General features: G+C 44.6%; 1 protein-coding gene across 4 annotated transcripts in view; it reads left to right on the top strand.

Moving 5' to 3' along the window:
* The first annotated feature begins 1953 nt into the window (after positions 1 to 1953).
* Positions 1954 to 20421, top strand: part of CACNB4 (calcium voltage-gated channel auxiliary subunit beta 4) — a 108644-nt gene continuing 90176 nt past the window's right edge. For all 4 annotated transcript variants that reach the window (XR_009727005.1, XR_009727006.1, XM_061363758.1 and 1 more), the window contains exons 1-2: positions 1954 to 2077; positions 2188 to 2271. Coding sequence is in view for 2 of the 4 variants with exons in the window: in XM_061363758.1 (XP_061219742.1) it covers positions 2069 to 2077; positions 2188 to 2271 (93 nt within the window). In the remaining 2 variants the exon portion in view is untranslated. The remainder of the gene's footprint in view (positions 2078 to 2187; positions 2272 to 20421) is intronic.

The raw sequence follows: 20421 nt of genomic DNA, 5'->3' as shown, positions 1-20421 counted from the left end.
TACTATGTCCTTAAGTCCTTGCCAGAAATGAGGCACAAGCTGTGTGAGTTGTGTGATCATCACTGCTGCAGCCCTCCTTCCCTTAACCCTACTCCCCTGTGGGTGCACATCCTGGGCTAGCAGTGCAGGCTCGGCTGCCAGCCCAGCTACCTGCAGCTCGGTGTGTTCCCTTGTGCTGCTCTGGAAGAACTGGTATTTCACAGCTGTGCTGCGCTTCACTGCTGGTGAGGAGCACTTCTGCTGGGGAACCAGGGCTCTGTCCATCATCTAGCTTGCTCATAGCAGGGATCAGGTTAGCAAGAGAACACTGCTCTATGCTGGGTGTTAACTGCTGGGGAACTGAAGGGAATAATCCTATGTGAAGTGGTAATGTACTTCATCACAAACGATAAGGGAAACAAATACACTGTGCTTTTAAAGCTGATTGTATTGTACATCTTAAGTGAGAGTGATGGTTGCTTACAGCTTTGCTGTAGATTTTCACAAAGGCTGAACAAATTTCTGGCTCATGGCAAAAAAGAATAAATCCTTGTGCTTTAAAGGTACCTTCTGCTACTGCTGTGACTGGACAACAGAACCTGCTTGAGAAGACCTTTACTGAGGCATACAATTTATGTATTTATTTATACTGCTTTTCAGCAGTTATTTACAGCCATGTTACTCACCCTGGTGGGTTCATTTCAGGTCGCTTCAGGCTGTAAACCTCAATCTTAGTTCTTATGAAGCTGAAGCCTATACAACAAATACTTGTTGTTTTCCTTCTGAATCTCAACCTAAATGTTGTGTCTCACTGATGTTTCACACTGAGGACAGTCTCCCCAGGGAAGTGGTGGACTCCTTAGCATTGGACACTGTTAAGATTTGGCTGGACGGGGTCTTGAGCCATCTTGTCGAGGTCATCAGTAGTTGGACCAGATCCTATGATTCTGTGAAGTGAGGCAAGGGGGTGTGGGGTTCTGGCCAGTACCTGAACTTGGGAAATCGGCTGGGTACTGGGTTACACGAAGATTGAAGCAAAGTACCCTTCCAAGTATGGGTTTAATGATTAAACTGCGTTTTAAAATAGTCTTAATTTAGACTACAGCACTCATGGCCCACATTCATCTCTGATAAAGTAACTGGGCTGCCTAATTCCATCCAGTGAATTAAAAAAAGAAGTACACAGTTTGTAGTGAGGAAGGAATGGTTGCAATGTTGTGCTTTGGACCTTCACCAGAGGAGATTGGGAGTGTGTGTGTGTGTGTGTGTGTTCACAGCTTTCTGGTGTAAAAGTGAGGTCAGTTCAATGCACACGTTTCCCCTCTTACTCATGGTGGGAGGTGTAATGTGTTTGTAGGTAAAGTGCAGGAATGGGAAGCTGGAAATCTACATCCTGCTTCAAATTCTTCCCCAGATTTCCTCTTTAACTTCAAATAAATCACTTAATTTCCTGGGTTATCATTTTTTTTCCCTCTGTCCTCATGGCTGGTAGTTGATACAAATCAATTCTGATCAATAGCTGGAGTGAGGCTTTACACAGTGATGGCTTGCACTGCGGCTTACATGGTCGTGGCAGATGTGGCTCAATTTCAGCTTGAGGAGGTCAAGCTGGGCCGTTCATCTCCACCGTGGGGCCGCAGAGAGCCGGGGTGGGTCACAAGGGCCGTCGGTGCACAGATCAGCTGGGCGCAGCATGAGGGTCACTGCTGTTGCTGAGTGTGGGGTTGCTCCGGCGCGCAGCCACCTGTGCTCCCCGCCCGGGTCCCAGGTCCCAGCTCCCTGGGGTGTGACACCGCCGCTCACCGCCGACCCGGACCGCACCGGGCGGCTCCACCGCAACCGCTTGCGGGGCGGGCTTCCCCAGGCGGGCACTCGCGTGTGGCGGCTGCTCCCCGCCCCGGCGCCCGCGCGGGGGGACACGCGTGTCACGGCCCCGCCCCGACACCGCCCCGGCCCCCCCGCGCCCGCCCCGCGCCCGCCCTCGCGCTTCGCGCCGCGGCCGCGCTCGGCGGCAGCAGCCCGGCTGTGCTCAGGTGCTGCCGGGCCGGGGCCGGGGCCGGGTCTGAAGGAGCCGCCGATCCTGGCAGCCATGGCCGCGGTGGGTGCAGCCCGGGGGCCGCGGGGGAGGACGGGGTGGGCGGGCGCGGCTCCGGTGGCGGGCGCGGTGCCGGCGACGCGACCTTGATGTCTTGGCCTCCCCCGGGGCAGGTGACGAGGGGCACGGCGACGCGGCGCAGCCGGCTGAAGCGCTCCGACGGCAGCACAACCTCCACCAGCTTCATCCTGCGGCAGGTAAGGGGCGGCGGGGGGCCGAACGGGCTTGGCTTCAGGAGCCACCTCGTCCTGTGGGGTTCGGCGCCGCTGCCCCGTGATGCTCCGGCTCCGGGGACCGTACAAGTTGGGATCGCTGCCGGTCGCCGTTGCGCTCGGGGACCAGCACCGGTCGGAGCTGGGCTTAAAACTGTAAATCCGGATTGCTCCGGAATGAGGAGAGGGGCCTAAAATATCTGACTGAAGGCACGATTTATCCTGGTAAATGCGCGTATCGTGTTCGCCTTCGGTTCCCAAGCTGCGGTTTGCACGTTTTCTAATTAAAACATTGAGGGAAAGAAACACACTTTCCTTGAAGAACAGAAGCTGAAGAGTGATCCTCCGGCTTAAGGGTTTCTGGAAAAAGGTGACTGTAAAGGTGTCAAGAGCATCTCGGTTTGGGGCTTCGGGCTTGTGGTGCTAATTATATATCAGCCCGGCTTCCCCTGGCGCTGCAGGAGCAGCATTAGCGATCTAGATGAACCTCCTGTTAATAGTCGTTACCCTTCCCTTCTCCATTTCCAGCCCTGCCAGCTGTCCCTCGGGCAAACAAAGACTAACATCCCGAGTCTCCCCGAAGCAGCACTTTTTCACCTAAGAGATGTTTCTTAGAGCACATACTATGAATTTGCCTTAAAAGGACAGGAGGTAGAGCATTTCTTGGTGCACAAGCCTGTATCCAGCCACTTCCCCGCCCCCCGGTTCCTCAGTGACTTTGGTAGAATTTTAAGGAAGCGCAAGGAAGGCGTAACTGGGCCCTTGACAAATTCGGGGACACCTCTCGTGTGGAAGCGTATTTTGCTCAGGACATGGAAGCTGCGAGGTTGGTCTGCCCGGGGAACGAGGAGGAGATACAAATAACACAGGGAAGTTTTCTTCTGCTCTGTGGTGTCTCCTCGTCACCGCTCCAGCCCAGAGCAGAACCGCAGCCATGCCGGGCTGACAGTCCCCGTTCCCAGCACCAGGAGAATGACATGTGAGAGTCGCAGCATGAATCTGACGTTAAATGTGATCTCAGCCATGGGTTGAAACAAGGACAAACAAATATAAAGGGAGTTTTAGCTCGTGTGGTGGTGGGAGGAGATTGTTGCAGGCGGCTGTGGGCCCTTCTTGGAGATGTCCTGGAGAATGCTTCAGCTTCTCAGAAGTGTTGTTTCAAGAGGTGGTTTTCGTGCTGTGCTCACATGGAAACTGAGGGCTTGTGGTTAGACAGGTGGAGGATGATGGCCATCTCCGGAGCACTGGCTGTCTGAGGGAGCAAGGGCACAACGTGGGATTTTGAAAGCCTTGCAGGCGGAAGTGCTTGCGGGAAGAGCCTGGCTCCTGACACAGGCTCAGCTGCGGTACACGGTCCCATCACACACGTCGTTCGTGTGCAGAACATTTCCTGCGCTTTGTGCTTTTATTCTGGCTCATGTCTCGGGACATGCTGTGGTCTGCAAGCGCTGCACTTGTCCTTTTTTTGGAGAATATAGGGAGCTTGCTTTAATTCCTGCCCCACTTTCCCAAGGGACTGCTTTACCTTCGGTGACAGTTTGTGGGGCACTGCCAAATAATAGGAAAATTGGGTAGTGAGATGGTTTTACTTCCATCATGATTGCAGACCAGTGGGGCGCATTGCATGGCGGCCGAGGGGCCCAACAGAGTGCCACACCAGCACCAGCATTGGGGCTCTTTCTCTGCCAGCATCTGTCTGTTCTGCTCTGGCAGAGGATGATGCTGTGTCGGCTGCAGCTAGGACAGTAATGTAACTTCAGTTCCATGTTCCAGTATACAGCAAAACAAATCAGTCCGTATCAGAACATGCTTATCCCACAAGAGAAGGGTGGGGTAAGACAAACCGTTGTCACTTTCAGAGGCAACCGCCTTAAGACCTTTTAAACAGGCAAGTGCGGTAGCTCCCGTTAGGAGATCGGTGAGAAGATCCTATTAAATTGTGTGAGCTGAGCAACAAAGCCAGCTGTGGGACTGTGTTTTCCCAGCCCTTGCTGAGTGAGACCATGGTGGGGCTGAGCTAGAGACATGCCGGGGTGAGGGTCTCGCTGATCCTTCCCTTGGACTTCATGTGATGCTCCTCACCATGGTGTGATTCAGCTTCTCAGCACAACGTTTCCGTTGCACAATGGTGTTTCTGCTGCTCCTTTGGTACTAAAATGAGTTTTCTCAGCCTTTGTGGTTAGTGGTTTTTCTTGGAGAGAGATTTTCTTGGAGAACTGGGCTCCATGGGTGCAGAGTAGTTCCAACTGTCCAGTGTTGCTGTCGTCTACTCCCCTATGAAGTTTTCCCTAATAGCAATAAAGCTTTAGAAGCGTAAGTGGAAAAAAAGAAGTCCTAAAACCAGGGATTGACTTGAAGGAACATTGCTGTTGCTGTAGGTATAGCTTTAAAAACATATAAATTATGTAATTAAGATTTGCAATGAATGTCCCAAAAGGCTTTAAATCTTTTGGAGATCTCTTATGCATTCAGAGTTGTGCACCATCTTCTTGCCCAAGTCCAAAATACCAATGGAAATTTAATCACTGGTTTCTTTTTGTGTCAGGAGAGGCGCAGGTTTGAACTCTTTACTTTTGACTTTTCATTAAGTTGCATTTAATTTTTGGTTTCATTCTGTTGGTCAGTCTAATTTAGTAAGGGAATCATGTGTGGGCGAGCTTTTGAATCTACATTTTTGTCACATGGCATGGTGATGAGCAGAGACAGTGCATGGCAGAGTCCCACATGTGTGTCAAGCACAGGCAGAGCTACCAGTTCCAGCATTGCCAGTGTGGGAATTGCCCGTAATTGCCTCTTGCTGTGGGAAACGCTGCACTGGAAGACATGGATGGAGTGATGTACAAGTGGGAATACATCAGTATGTGCTGAAAATGAATGGGCTGGTATAAAAAAAGAAGGCCTGCTCAGCAAGTATGATCACTCATGTCCCAGGATAACCAGGGGTGCAGGAGGTTCCTATTGTTGGATTGGCACCTCTATCTCCAGTGGCACAGCCACAGCAGTGAGTAACTGTGGTGTTGAAGCTGTTAAGTACAGTATTTGAGCAAGGCATGGGTGTACAGAATTGTTCCTCTGACGTGGCAGGTGCTGCTCAATTATATTTAAGAAACCCCTTAAGGGACAGAAGTCAATTATAAGACAATAAGTAGGTCAGCTGAAAACATATGCTTATAATTTTACAAGATGCTGTCATAGTAATTATTGCTTTTTCCTGGAACATTTTTGTGTTTCCACCACTTATTTTGAGAGTATATGCAGTTTGTTTTTTCCCTTTGACGCCTGGTGGTATCAGTTTTATTGCCACTGATTTTTAATGGAATTTATTTCTCTGATAAAAGTGAAGTGACCTGTGAGGAACAGTCACCCAAAGGTTGTCTTAGAGCATCATTTCTTGTCAAAAGAAAGCCTGCAGTGGATACTCTTTACTGCGGATGGTCCTGGGTGAGTTAGCAGGACTGACTCCAGCTATATAGGTGTGTGTGCCAGGAGTCATTAAAACCTTTTTATGCATGTGCTAATACAATTTGGGGAGGGAAAACAACACATGGTACATGTCTCCATCTGCATAATAGGACTGGGGAGCCCCAGGGGAAGGTTAGCATCTGAGATAGGGACATTTACACTTGGAGGTGGGTTGACAAAGGTCTGAGTAGGGGTCCTGTGCTGCTGGAGGTGGAGGTTCAGGCTCCATTGCTCTTCCTCCTTGCTCCTCCTCAGCTGGGTGTCTCCCCATGTCTGTGCTTGTTTATACATTTCACATCTTGTTGTCCAAACTGCAGCCCTTAGTACAGGTCCAATTGAACATCTCCTTATTTTAGGTCTTTCCTTACCATGCCCTTCCTCATTTAAAGAAGGTCTCTTCTCCCACGTAACAAGTGACAGGACAAGAGGTAACGGCCTCAAGCAGCAACAGGGGAGGTTTAGGTTGGACATTAGGAAAAATTACTTCAGAAAGGGAGATCAGGTGTTGGAACAGGCTCTCCAGGGAAGCGGTGGAATAACCATCCCTGGAAGCGTTCAGAACTGTGTAGATGAGGTCCTCAGTGGCATGGTTTTTTGGTGGTCTTGGCAGTCCTGAGGTAATGGTTGGACTTGATTTTCATAAAGGTCTTTTTCATGCTATGCTGATTCAGTGAGTCTGTGAGGTGACCTTTCTTGAATAGGTGTCAAGTAGCTGCACTTCTGAAGACATAACGAAAACTGTGGTTGGGTCTTGGACTGAGGGTTTGGTCTGTTCCCTAATGGGGCTGTTACTTTTCTGCTCATGCTGGATTGCCTCGCTGGGTAGCGTTACTATAAATTACACGATTGAAGTGAAATGGAATTATGTGCTTTTTGATAGCATCAGGGCCTTGTAATAAAATCCTAAAACACTCATGGTAATCAGTGAAACTTCATTCCAGCTCATACCAGAGGCTTCAAGTGAAACCAGAGTGTACCTGTTCAATCAAAGTATGTTTAACTTTATATAAAATTATGTTGAGATATGCAGTTTATTTTCAGATTTTTTTGCTGCTTTTACTTAGAAATAGTTGAAGTTAAAATCAATTTTCAGCTAAGACATAGTTACACTTCATGTTGCATCTCTAGCAATGCTTGTGCTTCCCCCTTTTAAGTATCATTTTTCCTCTGTGACATTGAGTGGAAAAGAAAAAAAAACATTTTCTGTTATTAGAACAGCTCTCAAGCTGTAACAGCATTTTTAAAAGTCAGTGACATTATGACAAAAGGAGGCAGCTCCTTCGGAAGTGTTTATTGCCTTGTTTTCAGAGCTTTTGTGTGTATGTGGAGATGGGACTGCAGTGTTCTTTCTGCAAGACTAAGTGGTTTACCAAGCTGAATGTTGGCATCTGCATTCAGATATCTTCTTGTTTAGTCAAGCAAAAGTGGCTGTAAATCAGATTTGGGAAGCTTTAAGGGTTTCTGAGTTCCATTTATGTTTTATAAAGCCTGAAAGCCTTTCCGTTGGCACATGTGACAGAACCACCCAGTTGCCATCTCAGGTGTGCCTTTGCAGGTGCAAAGCACACAAGGCTGCTCATCAGCTCTGGCAGATGTTGTCTTAGTGGCATGCACCAGTATTTTCAAGAGCAATCCATGGCTTGAAGTACAGGTTTGAATTTTATAGCTGATACTTTTGCTGGCTGTCCTGCAGCTCTCTGAATTAAGGGGAATTGACATTTGGTCTTTCTTTGTCAGTGATGTCCATAGGCAGCTTCAGTGATCGTTTCTTAACAAACTTTGTAGTGTGCATTTGATTTCTTCCTTCCATTCTGCTTTCTCTCCTTTTTTTTTTTTTTTTTTTTGGTCTTAAAATTATTTTCCTCAGAATGAGATAAGACCTCAGTTGATGGCTTTTGAGACTTTGGTTTTCCATAATACAGGTTTTCTGGTATGCAGGAGAAGTTGGATGATGCTGAGTAGTGTGGTCCATTCCAAGGTGGGTATGCAATGAACCAGGCATTTCTCAAAATCAAATGCTGATTAGATTGATAAAATACGTATCAGCAAAGGAGCAGATTAGAATTTTAGTAATTTACCAGATGAGCTCAATTCTATGATGAGTCATTAATTTCTAAAATATAATTTACTGTCACAGACTATGATTATTCCTTAGCCACAGGACTCAATCATTATTTTTCTCTATACAACGTTTAGAAACTGTTAAAGCATTTGACAGGTGAATAAAAGATTCAGCCCTTTCTCCAAAGAACATAAGCCTTGTCTGTGCAGTAGAGTGACATTGTTTTAACTTGCCTTTCTTCTTAAATCAGTGTAGTTAGCTAGTACAGCAGTTGCATCTCTCAAGTTAAACTGTTTACTTTGTAAATGTACATATTCAGGTTAAATCAATAAGGTCAAATAAGGCATACTTGAACTGACGTAAATGTCCCTGGAGTGTTGTGCTGTAGTAGCTCTACACCCATCTGACTTTCAGGCTGGTTTGCAGTTTTCTCTTGTATACAGAACCATGGAGTACGTTTACTCCTTGGCTTTGGGAGGAGTCGGCATTTTCCACCAATGTCATTGTGACCTGGATTTAATTTCCAAACCACAGAGGTGATTTGTGAAGATGGCCTGCTTCTGGGGATAGAGATAAGGCCATCCCTTGGGTCAGCATAGGCTGTGTGCTGTACTCAGGGTTGTACTCAGGTCCTGGCAGGAGCCCATGGGCAGTCCTGGGTGGTACAGCCTGGTAATGGCATGATCTGAGCCACAGTGGTGGGACTTGCCTGTGATGGATGGGTTGGAAAGCTTACCTGGAGTTGTCTCCTGCCAGTTTGAGAGAGACCATCCAACCAATAGGTCCAGGTAGATTTGGAAGAGAAGGCTTGTTGTGCCCCTCAGTAAGGCTCATAAAACAGCTGTAACTAGGAGAAATACTTACATGATGAAGGCTGTCAAGTAGAACCACACTTTGCTTCTGCTGCGTGTGTTTCAGTGATGGAGTGTGCTACATCTGAGGCAGCTTCAGCACTGGTGAGCCCAGCAGTTAGATGATGACTAGATGACATCTCTCCACCTTCCTATGGCATGCTGCCTATATGGACTAAGTCAGAATTGTGGGATACGCGCCTGGCAGCTTTTCCAGAGTTGTCTTCTGATATACCTTGGGAGGCTGATGAACTTGGAGTGCATCCCCTGTTCTTGGCTTCCCTGTTAGTAACAGCTGGTGGCATGTGGCTGTCACACATATGTGTGTGCACATCTGCCCTCCTGAAAGCTGCCTTATACTGTCCAGCAGTGTTGCTTTGTTCCCAGGTGCCTCAAAATCCTGCCTTGATTAGGTTTCTCCTTGTACAGCTGGGAAGAAGGAGGTGAGTGGGGGATAAACTTCATAAGGTCGAAATAACAGTAGAAGGAAACTTAAATGGGTTTCTTCATTATAAAACAAAGGGTGTTAAAGTTGGTTTCTCTCCTTAATTCTGCCATCACTTCATCTGACCTTGAAGAAGCCGGCAGACTTCTGTGAGGTTCATTTCTTCATCTGGAAAGCGACTGTAGCTGTGTATCTCTGTGTCACTGGGAAGCTTAATTGAGTGTTTCTTAATGTACTAATTGAATCTCAATTACATGCCCGCTTAGTGTTCTGTTAGAAAAGGAAAGAGATTTTTGTATGTGTGTGTGTGTGTGTTTGCAAGCAAATAACGATCATGATTTAAAAAATACATTCTTTAAAAAAATACAAATCCCCTTGTTGTTTTGTTGTTGTTTGTTTGGAGTGATCTATCAACCTTTTAGGCAGGTTCACTGGATTATATTTGTAATGAGTTTCACCCTTACCACTTCATGAGCATGGCCAGTGTGGCACGTGGAACATGATTCATCTCCTCAGCATGCCAGTGCTCGTAGTGCTGCAGCCTCTGCTAGTGGGTACTGGTGCACACTAGCAGTTAATAAGATTGTCATAAATCTGTTAGGTGACAGCTAACTAAATTAGCAGGCTCTCTTATGTGTATTCGATGGAATTATTGGCACGGATTCATGAAAAGTCGGAGCCTTTGAAATTCTCATTTTAAAAATTTCATGTCCTGTTCCTCAGCAGATGTGCTGACCGGCTTATTGTCTCCATGGTAACAAGGTTTCATTTTTAAAATAGCCTAAAGTAACAAAAGAGAAGTCAGATATTAATAGCATAAGCAGCGTAGGTATGAATAAAAAATAGGATTTGGCTATCCCTCATCCAAAATTTCTGGTATTTGGGAGCTGTCTGTCTCTTTGTACATACTGTGGGTGTTTGTTTAAATGTATTTTTGTAGTGTGACCTATAAAATTAATTTTCTTTATTCATTCAATGTTTTTACAATGAAATATTTACATGATTACAGTAACACTTAGAATACTAGCATAATACCAAATACAGAATACTTATTAGGTAACCATTAAAAAAATCTCTTTACCAACATGGGCAGTGTACAGCGGTCTAATGCAAGGTGCCCTTACTGTCCCCCTTTCTGTGACGGGGAGACTGGAGGCAGAAGTGCTGCATGACTTGATAAACCCTGTGCTAAAGCGAGGTCTCGAGGCCCTGGGCAGCTCCGTGCTCACTTCCCATCACCTGCCACCTTCTGACAAGCTCACTGAGGTTTTTCACCCCCAGTACTTTTGCTGTACAGTAACAGATTGTGTGAAACTCCAGTTGTGTGATTATAGTGTAACCCCTCAGATTAGAGCCATTTTAGCAGATTTTCGGAGTTCAAGCCAGGCGCAGGCTCTGCCTGCCTTTGCTGTCATGCAGTTTCTATGGACACCAATGGTTCGTGTCAAGTGCAATTTCAGTGCAATTGTCTGTGCTGAATATGGAGGAAGCAGAGATGATTACATGGGACTCCAAACCTGTATTTGTTAAAATACGTTCTGTTGCTTTGAAAAGAATATGGTAGAGACAGAAATAGCTTTTTCCTAAAATCCTTAGGCCTTGGGTGACCCACAGAGTTGGAAAAAATAGCTTCTTACCACCTTCCTGTTGGTTTCAGGGTTATATGGGAAAACCTGACGTGTATAATCTTCAAAATTCTGTTTTAAAGAATAATAAAACAGAGTTCTAGCAAAGTCAAATTTAGGTGGGAACTTCTTCAGCCACTTAAGATGTTAAAAAGATCTCCCATTGAAGACAGCTTTTGCAATGCTGTCTTCAGTGTGGGTATGTAATATGAAAAATCAGAAAGTGATTCTGATAATTGATGTCAGATAGTTTTACAGTTGAGGAAAGAAGTAAAAAACATGTTTAGAGAGTCTGAATAACAACATATCTCTTGGCTGTTGTATTAATTTTTGGTGCCTTGTAATGAGGTCTGTGGCTGCCTCTGGTGGCTTGGGGCAGAGTAGGATGGGTAATAGACAGGTCTTACATGCTTTCCTCTACCCCTCTATCAAAACTGAATGCTTTCTAAAGCATGGGGAGGGGGGATGGAGATCCCCTCCTGCCCCAGTTCTCTGTCCCTGCAAGTCAGCTGTGATGAATACAAATAAAATGTATTTTTGCCGTGAACTGACTTGATCATCTTTCACAAATCACACGGCTTGTAAAAGGGCACTTCCTGTATGGCACTTGGGAGTCTTGGTGTCAGCATTGCCACAGGGACCTTCTCTTAGGTCAGTGGTCTCACACCAGTCTCTGTGGTTTCTGCTGTTTGCAAAGCGACTTGCGTGTGGTTTTTTTGGGTGAGATCTGGCCCTTAGCATGTTAAATGCTTTAAAGTACTAGCATAAAAATATATCTTGGAAGTTACACTCCAGTCACATTCTCTCTTAATAACAAACCCTCTTTGCACTCTGTTTCCTTAACACTTTTTGCTATGAGTATCACATTTTTTGGGAAAACCTTTTTTGTTCTATATAAGAGATTCAGTGTCCTTAAGTAAGAAAGAGTGGTTGGTGAACACTGGGTTCTGATGACTCTGTGCTGCTTGGGGGTCTGGGTTATGGCATCTTTTCTTGCACAGAATATGCAATATTCTATCTGTAACCTTCATTTGGTTTTACTCATATTCTGTTTCTGCTATCATTTGTTTTTTTATGATGGTCATTCTCTGGACTGATGGTTTTAGTGCTTAACTAGCAACTCTTTTCCCCAGCTTATATAATACATCATTTTTCCACTAATATGTACAGATAGCAGGAGCTGCCCCTATGCCTCAGTATTTCTTCAGGTTAGTGCACTTAATGCATTTTGATATCCCTTACAGGATTTAGTAACCTGATTCAGATAATGTAGTAAGATGCTACCGTTCAGGATTCTGAAAACGCCTTTTGAAAACTCTTGTTTCTATGAAAGTCAAGATAATCCTTTTATTGGGATAATCTGGTAGCTTCTACTCAGTGATATTCCAGTAATTTTGTGCATTTCATCTGTAGAAAGATTTCCAGTGGTTTGTTCTCTGGGAGGAAGAAGAGCCAGTGTGGTGAGGCAGTGTGGTGGGCAGCTCTGTAATCAAATTCCCATTGGGTCTGGAGGAAGTGTCCTCCTGAAGCACTCCTCCTGTGGTGATTATTTTGTGCGGGAATTTTCTTTCAGCTGAAGTTGTAGAGGTCTGCGTTTTCAGGCGAAATGTATTCTGTTTGTGTAATGCCTACAAAAATTACTTATTTATTATTATAAGAGTTTGCTTATATTTTTATTTATTTATTATTATTTATTATTATAAGCATTTCATGAAGAAAATGCATCTTCGTGGTGTTTCAGGGACATTCTCAGTATTGCTGACTGTGCTTCATGTGGCCCTTTGGTTTTGTTTCTTCCGCTTTCCATGAAGAAATGCTCTATACTACTTCTTGGGTGGGAATACACTGGGTCTTGTGAACGAAAACCAGGCGTATGCCTGAATTACCATAGGCAGGAGAGACTTGCAAGGGCACTTACCTGTGTGATGAAAGAGGAGGTGGCACTTCTGGCATGGTTTCAGGAAGCCAAGCTGTTCCATGGTGCATGTCTCTTTACAAAGAGAAAGGTAGATTACATTATGATTTTCCAACCAAATTATATCTTTGATTTGGATTTTGCTTGCCCAGATTCTTGTGGTGAGATTTATTCTTGAATTTGACCCTATGGGTTCAGTGGTATGTTGTCCAGTGTAAGACCTCTGTGGTGACAATACATCACACATGAATGTTCTACTCCAATTTTTGTGAAGTGTTTTTGGAGCCTTTTATGGCTGTGGCACAATGGCACTTTTATGGCTATGGCACTATGGTACCTTGAAGTTCATGAGTGGAAGTTTTGTATTAGGAATTAGCTGAAGCAAAATTCTGCTAAAATTCATCTGCAAGTTCTGCTAAAGCATCTATGTGTGTTATGGCAGTTTTTGTGATCACATTTAGAAATGAAGGACGTATGTACAAATAATGCAGAAGCGAAGAGGTTATACTTAGAAATGGAGATCCTTTCCTTCTGCCTTCCCTGGTTAATATGCCGAGTCAGATACTCCTGAGCCCCTCCAGTGGCAGATTCTCCATGGCCAGCTGGCAGCTCAGCACTGGTCGTAGACACTGAGTCACAAAAGGGATGGTTTCTTCTTAAATACAGAAGATGTGGAGGACTGAAAGGAAAGCTCATCCAGACTCAGTTCTTACTGTAGACTGGTTTGCCTCATCTGCTTTGCCTGGAGGGGCATTCGTTCCTTGACTGATCTCTTCTTAGCAATCAAAACTGGTTTTTCCGTTAGGAGACATTTCATAAGCTGGTCTGTTCCCACCCCCCTCTCCTAAGGTGAAAAAAAAATACCTCGACACTAGGTATTTCTTAGGGCTTAATGATCTGTTGGGTTGTATGTTAAACATCCAGCCAGCCATTAATCTTCAAAGTGCCTGGTACCAATTATGGCTTAAATATTCTCTTTGGCTTTGTTCATCTTGGGCCATTAGGAGCATCTTCATTTCCCTCTCTCCCCTCCCCACATGTTGGTGTCCTGGGGAGAAAGCTTCCATCACACAGGCAGTAACAGGAGCTGCTCCAACACATTGGCTATGGATATATGACATGTGTGACCTGGGGTGTTAGACGGGAGAGTTGGTGGCAGCAGTGCTGGATGGCAGCAGTAATGAATCATTACTGCTTCATGTTTCTGCAGACTGTGATGGGAGGAGAGGGAATTCAGGACTATTGAGTGTAACCTACTTCCTCAGAGAAAAGGGTCAAGTTGGAGACAGAGAAATGAAGAATGAGATGGAGTTAAAAAGACATCGGGAAGGTGAAAGAAGAGGGTATGGTAGAGCCCAGGACCTTAGAGCATGGGTTGAGTGGTGGGTAGGAAGGGTATTTGTGAAATGAGGGGAGGATTGAGCAGGTTTGGAAGTGACATACTGGATGTGTGGGTAAATGGGCGTCGCCACTTGCCAGCTTTGTGTGATCCTTTCCTTCCTGCCTCAGTCACCCCTTTTTAAACTAATATCCCTCTGCTGCCATTGTTTCTCCTCCCATCGCAGTATTGCTGTCCTTTCATGGCATTCACTCACAGTGCTCTTCTGCTGCCCCTGCAGCACAAGGCTCTTGTTTTTCTTCTCCGGCCTCTTCCAACTCCACTGTTGTCATTCTTGTCCTACTCTGAAAACTCCTTCTGGTCACTGGCCTTGGCTTGTCTGTCTTCTTTCTCACCCTGCATGACTCTCTTTCCTCTACACTGAATTTTAGCAGCTGCCTTGTTACCCAGTTTTGTACAAGTCAAAAAGAGTAGAAAGAGGGGTAATCACAGATTTTTACTTAAGTAACTATTAAAACTTAACTAAGCACAGTATGTGGGATTTATTTGTTTGCCTTTTTCCTGGGAATTTTGTTACTCTTTTTTATCTCATGTTCTATACATCTTGTATTTCTTTTTTAAAAATGACAGTGGACTCAGCATGTTGTGATGCTTGCTCCCTGGCTAATGAGAGCTGCCCAGTGTACAGGATGGCAGCCATCAAATTAGCTAAGTGAAAAGATAAGCAGTTAAAAATCAAAACAAAAGCCCCAAACCTCAAAAACTCAATAAAAAACAGGGGCAGAGAAAAAGGCAAAAAGGAAGTATGAAAGGGGGGACTACGAACATATCTCTATATCGTATCTCGAGCATGTTTCTAGCTGGCTTGCAGCTCTTCAAGGGAAGTCACCACTCGGTCAAGTGTAAGATCCTTATTTACCACAGAAAGAGATGTTATGAAACGAAATAAAGATGGGGGAATTCTAAGAAAATTATTGCAATGATCATAGAGTCATGGCCTGTTCCAGTCATATACTGTCTTGGCATGAAGGACCCAAGGGTGAGATGTGTGGCTTGCAGTAGGCTGCATGGCAGGATGGTAAGGTGCCGGAGACAAAAGATAGACAACTGTAGGTATCACCCTTTTTTGCATTTTTTTAAATCTGTTTTTTTTTTCTTCTTTTTTTTTTTTTTTTCTTTAAATGAAAGCATGAATTCCCAGTCTTAATGTTTAGCCACCAAACACCAACCTCAAGGAGAAAAGACTAAATAGAAGAATCATAGAATGGTTAGGGTTGGAAAGGACCTTGAGATCATCAGGTTGCAACCCCCCTGCCATGGGCAGGGACACCTCGCTCTAAACCATATCACCCAAGGCCTCGTCCAACCTGGCCTTGAACACTGCCAGGGATGGAGCATTCACAACCTCCTTGGGCAACCCATTCCAGTGCCTCACCACCCTAACAGGAAAGAATTTCCTCCTTATATCCAATCTAAACTTCCCCTGTTTAAGTTTGAACCCATTACCCCTTGTCCTGTCACTACAGTCCCTAATGAAGAGTCCATCCCCAGCATCCCTATAGGCCCCCTTCAGATACTGGAAGGCTGCTATGAGGTCTCCACACAGCCTTCTCTTCTCCAGGCTGAACAGCCCCAACTTTCTCAGCCGATCTTCATATGGGAGGTGCTCCAGTTATTCTCAGCCATGTTCAGTAGTCAGGAGATAGACAGCATTTGCTGTCAGACATATGATCTTCAGAGCCCGAAAGTACATTAGAAGCCCTCCTTCTTAGGATTCTTATAATGAAATTGCTTCTCATTGTAAATGCTGAAATAACTATTACAGAGGCTCATTTTGTCTTCTGAACAGCGGTGCAAAGAGTAGAATGCAGACAGTGCGTCCCTGCTGTGCAACGTTCGCCCTTTTTTCCTCATCTCTTTCTGTCCATTTCTAATGCACTGTCCTCTTGTTAGATGTGGTGGTACAAATGTGTTACTGATGTTCTTAGTGTATGTCTTGGTGCAAGCTTTGTATTTCTTATTAGCGCCTATCTATTGCTCAGCTTTTTGTTGAACAACTGGAACATGGTTAATTCTTTCCCCATCTTTGCTTAGAGGAAAGACCTGTGGACTTGACAGAGGCCGTGCTGCTTGTCTTACAAGGCAATGCCTGTGCATTTTGCACTCCATTCAGTCAACAGGGTGATTGCTCATAATGGAGTTTTTATTCTGTGTATCAGATTCATGTGGGTTTTATTCGTGTTTGAAGCAAAGGTGTTTATTCATTTAATGCACTTAAGGATTTTTCTGCTTTAGACTGTTAACAAGAAATTGAGCAGCTTACATCTCTCCATGACAAATCTCCTAATATTTTAAACTTCTGGGTAATGTTATGCTTTAGGTCCTCTCTGAGATTAGTGCTGGTGATTCAGAAAGACTTCTGTATTCTATTGTTAACTGTGGTCATTGAAAAGTAACTGAAGTAACTGAAAAGTCATCACACACCTAACTTCTCACCAGAGAACAGTACCTTTCCCAGCTCTCTGGATCACATGTGTGTGTCAAACTTGCAATTCTTTCACCTATAAATACTTCAGCTTCCTTTTTGCAGATGACTCTGTTTTCTGGAATTGTTAAATGAGAGGTTACCACTTACATGCAGGGAAAACAGAAGTGTGATGAATTACAAGCCAGTGTAATTTATGCAGAAGTAGTGTGGGGGAAATGCAGCCCACTCTTGTTCCACATAAATTATGCATGTACCTCCTTGAAAATAGTTACAGAGGGTGTTCAGATTTTTTTGACTAATGAATCATGCCCTAAATTTCTACAGTACATACATTGACTCAAGTATCTCCCTTTTGCCCCACCTTTATTTTTAGATCATCTATGAACTTTTGCTGAACGTGCAGTTCCGGATGCTTCTTTATTTTGCTTACAACAGACCTGTTCTTTGAAGACCCTGTTTTGAAAAGGGGCTCCTGAATTTACTACTTCTCCCATAGCCCTCCCACATGAGAGCTTACATTTTATGCTTTGGACATCTCTGAAGAGATCCCTTGGCTGTTGTAGTAAGGATGTATGTGAGTAAGTATGTGCTTATGAAGATGCAGCCTGCCCTTGTGTTGCAAACAATTCACAAAGAAAGCAGCTGTCCACTAGCAGTATATGTGCTTGGTGTAATACATAAATATAATATTTATTTGGCCATAAGCTAGTGAAGCTTGGGGGTGGTTAGAGGAATGCTGCGTATAGCCCTGGTAGGGCTCTGGTCTAACTTCAGCTCAGGAGGAGTTTCAAAGCCAGAGCTCCCTCTACTAGACAGCAGTGTTAAGAGCACCAGCCAGCAAGAAGCAATTTTGGAAGGGCTTAGAGAAGAAAAGTACTTTGAGGAGAATTTGGAAGATGAGGAACAGTTGTTTGGAACATGAGAAGATGGAACAGCTTTGGACCTAAAATCAGCTTGCTACAAGGATACAGAATGTTACGGAAAGAACAAGTCAAAGAGAAGTGTGATTTTCATTATAATAAAGGTGTGGGTAGACCAGCGTAGGCAAGCCTGGGAGAGGGGTTGGCAGGAGGCTTTGGCTGGAATGGAGGAGCAGAGATGTGAGGGAGAAGGGGCTTCAGTGGTGAGGAAGGTGGGGGCAGTCATGGAAGACCATTTTGATTTTGTCACGGATGCGGAAAAAGCAATTTCAAGATGCTAAATAGAGGTACTCGGTGTAATTTATTGTCATGTGTTAGGAGCCTGCCTAGGATATTTATAGTTGATCTCATGCGTGCTTTCTTGAAGATTTTTCTGTGGGTTTTTTCCCTGTTTTATGTTATTTTTTTTAAGCTCAGGTATTTATGTTCCTCTGATGTGTCTAAGCAAACAGTGGTTTGTATTTTCTTGCCTCTGTCCTGCTCTTCCTGAAATCAGTGAGGGTCTTTCATGTGCAAAGCAAGCAGGACTGCATGAGCTAATAACACAAACGGATTTTTTTCCCTTGCCTGCATAGTCAGTAAATTGAAGTTTGGTGCCCCTGCACATCTATGTTTTGATAAATGAAGAAAAACATTTGTGGGAATGGTACCAAAACCAGTTTAGTTCCCAACAGAAAAATGAAATAGGATTGGCTCAGGGGAATGACATATGACATCATTTGGCCAGTCATGTTTCAAAAGTGATGTGATAGAAAAAGTAGTTTTTGTATAGTCTAGTGTTCTAGGTAGCAGTGGGCTGATAAACTCTCCTGTTGATGGTCTGCATGATAAAAGCAGTGCTAGGTCTTGCGACTTGACGTTTAAGGGTTCCATGTGGATGGATAAGACATTTCACTAGTCAGTGAGAATAATTATCTTCTGGAGTTGTTCAGCACTGTCTTTCAGGTGGAGAACTCCTTGCCACAGGATGCTGTGGGGGAAAGAACCCAAACCAAAATGAAGTAGGTCAACTCAGAAAGGGAACAGACAAGCCATCAGGAGAGAAATCTTTTCACAGGCTGTCAAGTGCTTGGCTACAATTCCTGGCTTTGGGATGGAGCCAAGTCGTGGGACACAGCGATTTCCATGAATGATCTCAGCAATGCCCTAAGCAAGGTCATGTCATGTCATGTCATGTCTTCCCAGTGGCTACCTGATGCTACTTTTTTGTTTGTTGTGGTTGTTGTTTCAGTTGTGTTCAGGCCCCAGTGGCTGCCTTTCCCAGTGCTGTGGAGCTGCTTATTCAGCCTTTTACTCCCCTAGTCTCCCCACTCAGTGTTGCTGTGTTTTGGAGTTTGTCTCCATTTTTTGCATAGGCACATATTACTTTTTGAAGGCATATAGACCTTTTGCCTGCTCATACATTAAACTATATACTTGGAAACTGTGCTTGATACTCATGTTTAGCAATTTTATGGAAGTTTACACATAATGGAATATGATAATATTTTTGTCGCAACCTCCGTTTAGTACAAAAAGAAGATGTATGGCCATCATTAATGAAGAGGGTGCTAAAAAAGTGAAGTTATGGGGCAGTGTGTTGGGACTCAAGGCATGCATGCTTTATGAAAGGCAAGGCTTGGAGCATGAGGAGAGCGCTCTGTGTGTTGGGAAGAGGTGACTGTGCTCTGGACTTGCACTGCCGTATGGCTGCAGCATCTCTCCTTAGTTTGTTTTGGAAATTTTCCCTGTTTAGATATTTACACAATGCTACCTTTCTCCTAGTTCTTAGAAAAGTTCTCAATATTTAAAAACTTCTTTTAAAAGAAAAAGAGCCCTTCAGCCAGTTTTACTAATATCTTTGGGTGAAAATTGTCTTTTACAACTATCTAAAAGGTAAGAGGTGTGGTTTCACTCCTCTCCAGTTGCAGCTTCCACTCCCATCTCCCCCAGGCTAGGCTGGGTCTCCAGCCTAACATGCAGTTCCAGGCTTGAGTCTTTCCCACTCCTTGCTGTTAATGTGTTTTTGTTCAGGTCTTATTCTCACTTGACCCTGTGGTTGTCAGGACAGGTGCTGGGATGTGGCAAGTGTCTGCTCGTGGCTGGGGCTGTGCTGGCTTTGTGCAGCAAGCAGGAGGAGGGCATGGCCACTCACAGGATGCCCTCGGAAGCCATTGCCATTCCACTTCCACATCCAATGCACTGTTTGTCAAACAAAGAAGCACTTAAATTCAGGCTCTGCTAATCCAGCTGCTAGCAAGCAGTGAGAATTCATTGTATTAATTTACAGCATTAATTCTGTGGGTTTCTGAAATTCAGCTACATATGGCTTTTGGAGATGGAAAACATTGGTGTACAGTTTCAAGCCATGTTTTTTTTTTCTCATTCAGTTCTATTATTAGAATACTTAATACAATCACAAAATAAAATGCACTGTACAGATGGTTACTAGCTCTCTGGTATCCCCTTTCAGGACTGTTTCTATTGATGAATTCTGCTGTGTTCACCTATGTGTTACTGTTTTGTAGGAGGAAAAATCCTTTGTACCTGAAACGCAGGTACCTAAACCCCAACTTTTTAGGCCTGACAAACTTGCATTATTCCTATGGAAACAAAATGCCATGAAATGAAAGAAACCCACCAAAATTTCAAAATGTTATTGGAAATTTGTGACCATCTGGAGGGAGAAGCCATGTAATGAGATGGCTGTGTGTTTACATGACAATGGGAGCAAGGCTCAGATGCTGCTGCTCCTTAAATAGTTGCTCCCATGGGGTTTGGCAGCTCCCTCATGGGTTTGACTCCCAAACTTGCCAGGGTGCTTCTGTGCCATGGGTGGCATTGGAGATTGCCAGTGTCCTGGAGGCTGGCCCACCTCCAGAGTCAGAGCACACTGATGGCAATGGCTGCTCCCCCTGGCTTTGATTCTGCATCTTCCAGAACCAAGGTCCCTGGCTTTGCCTCGGTGTGCTTGTCTCAGTGCTGGATTTGCCATTGGTGTTTCTTTATAGTGGCAGCATAATTATTGTTGTTTCTTGACCCCAAATTC

Source organism: Neopsephotus bourkii, unplaced genomic scaffold, assembly GCF_033783945.1.
Source record: "Neopsephotus bourkii isolate Nb327-2 ecotype Australia unplaced genomic scaffold, CSIRO-AGI_Nbou_v1 NB_1181, whole genome shotgun sequence".
Taxonomy (NCBI): Eukaryota; Metazoa; Chordata; class Aves; order Psittaciformes; family Psittacidae; genus Neopsephotus; species Neopsephotus bourkii.
This window is presented reverse-complemented; position numbering and strand designations above follow the sequence as displayed.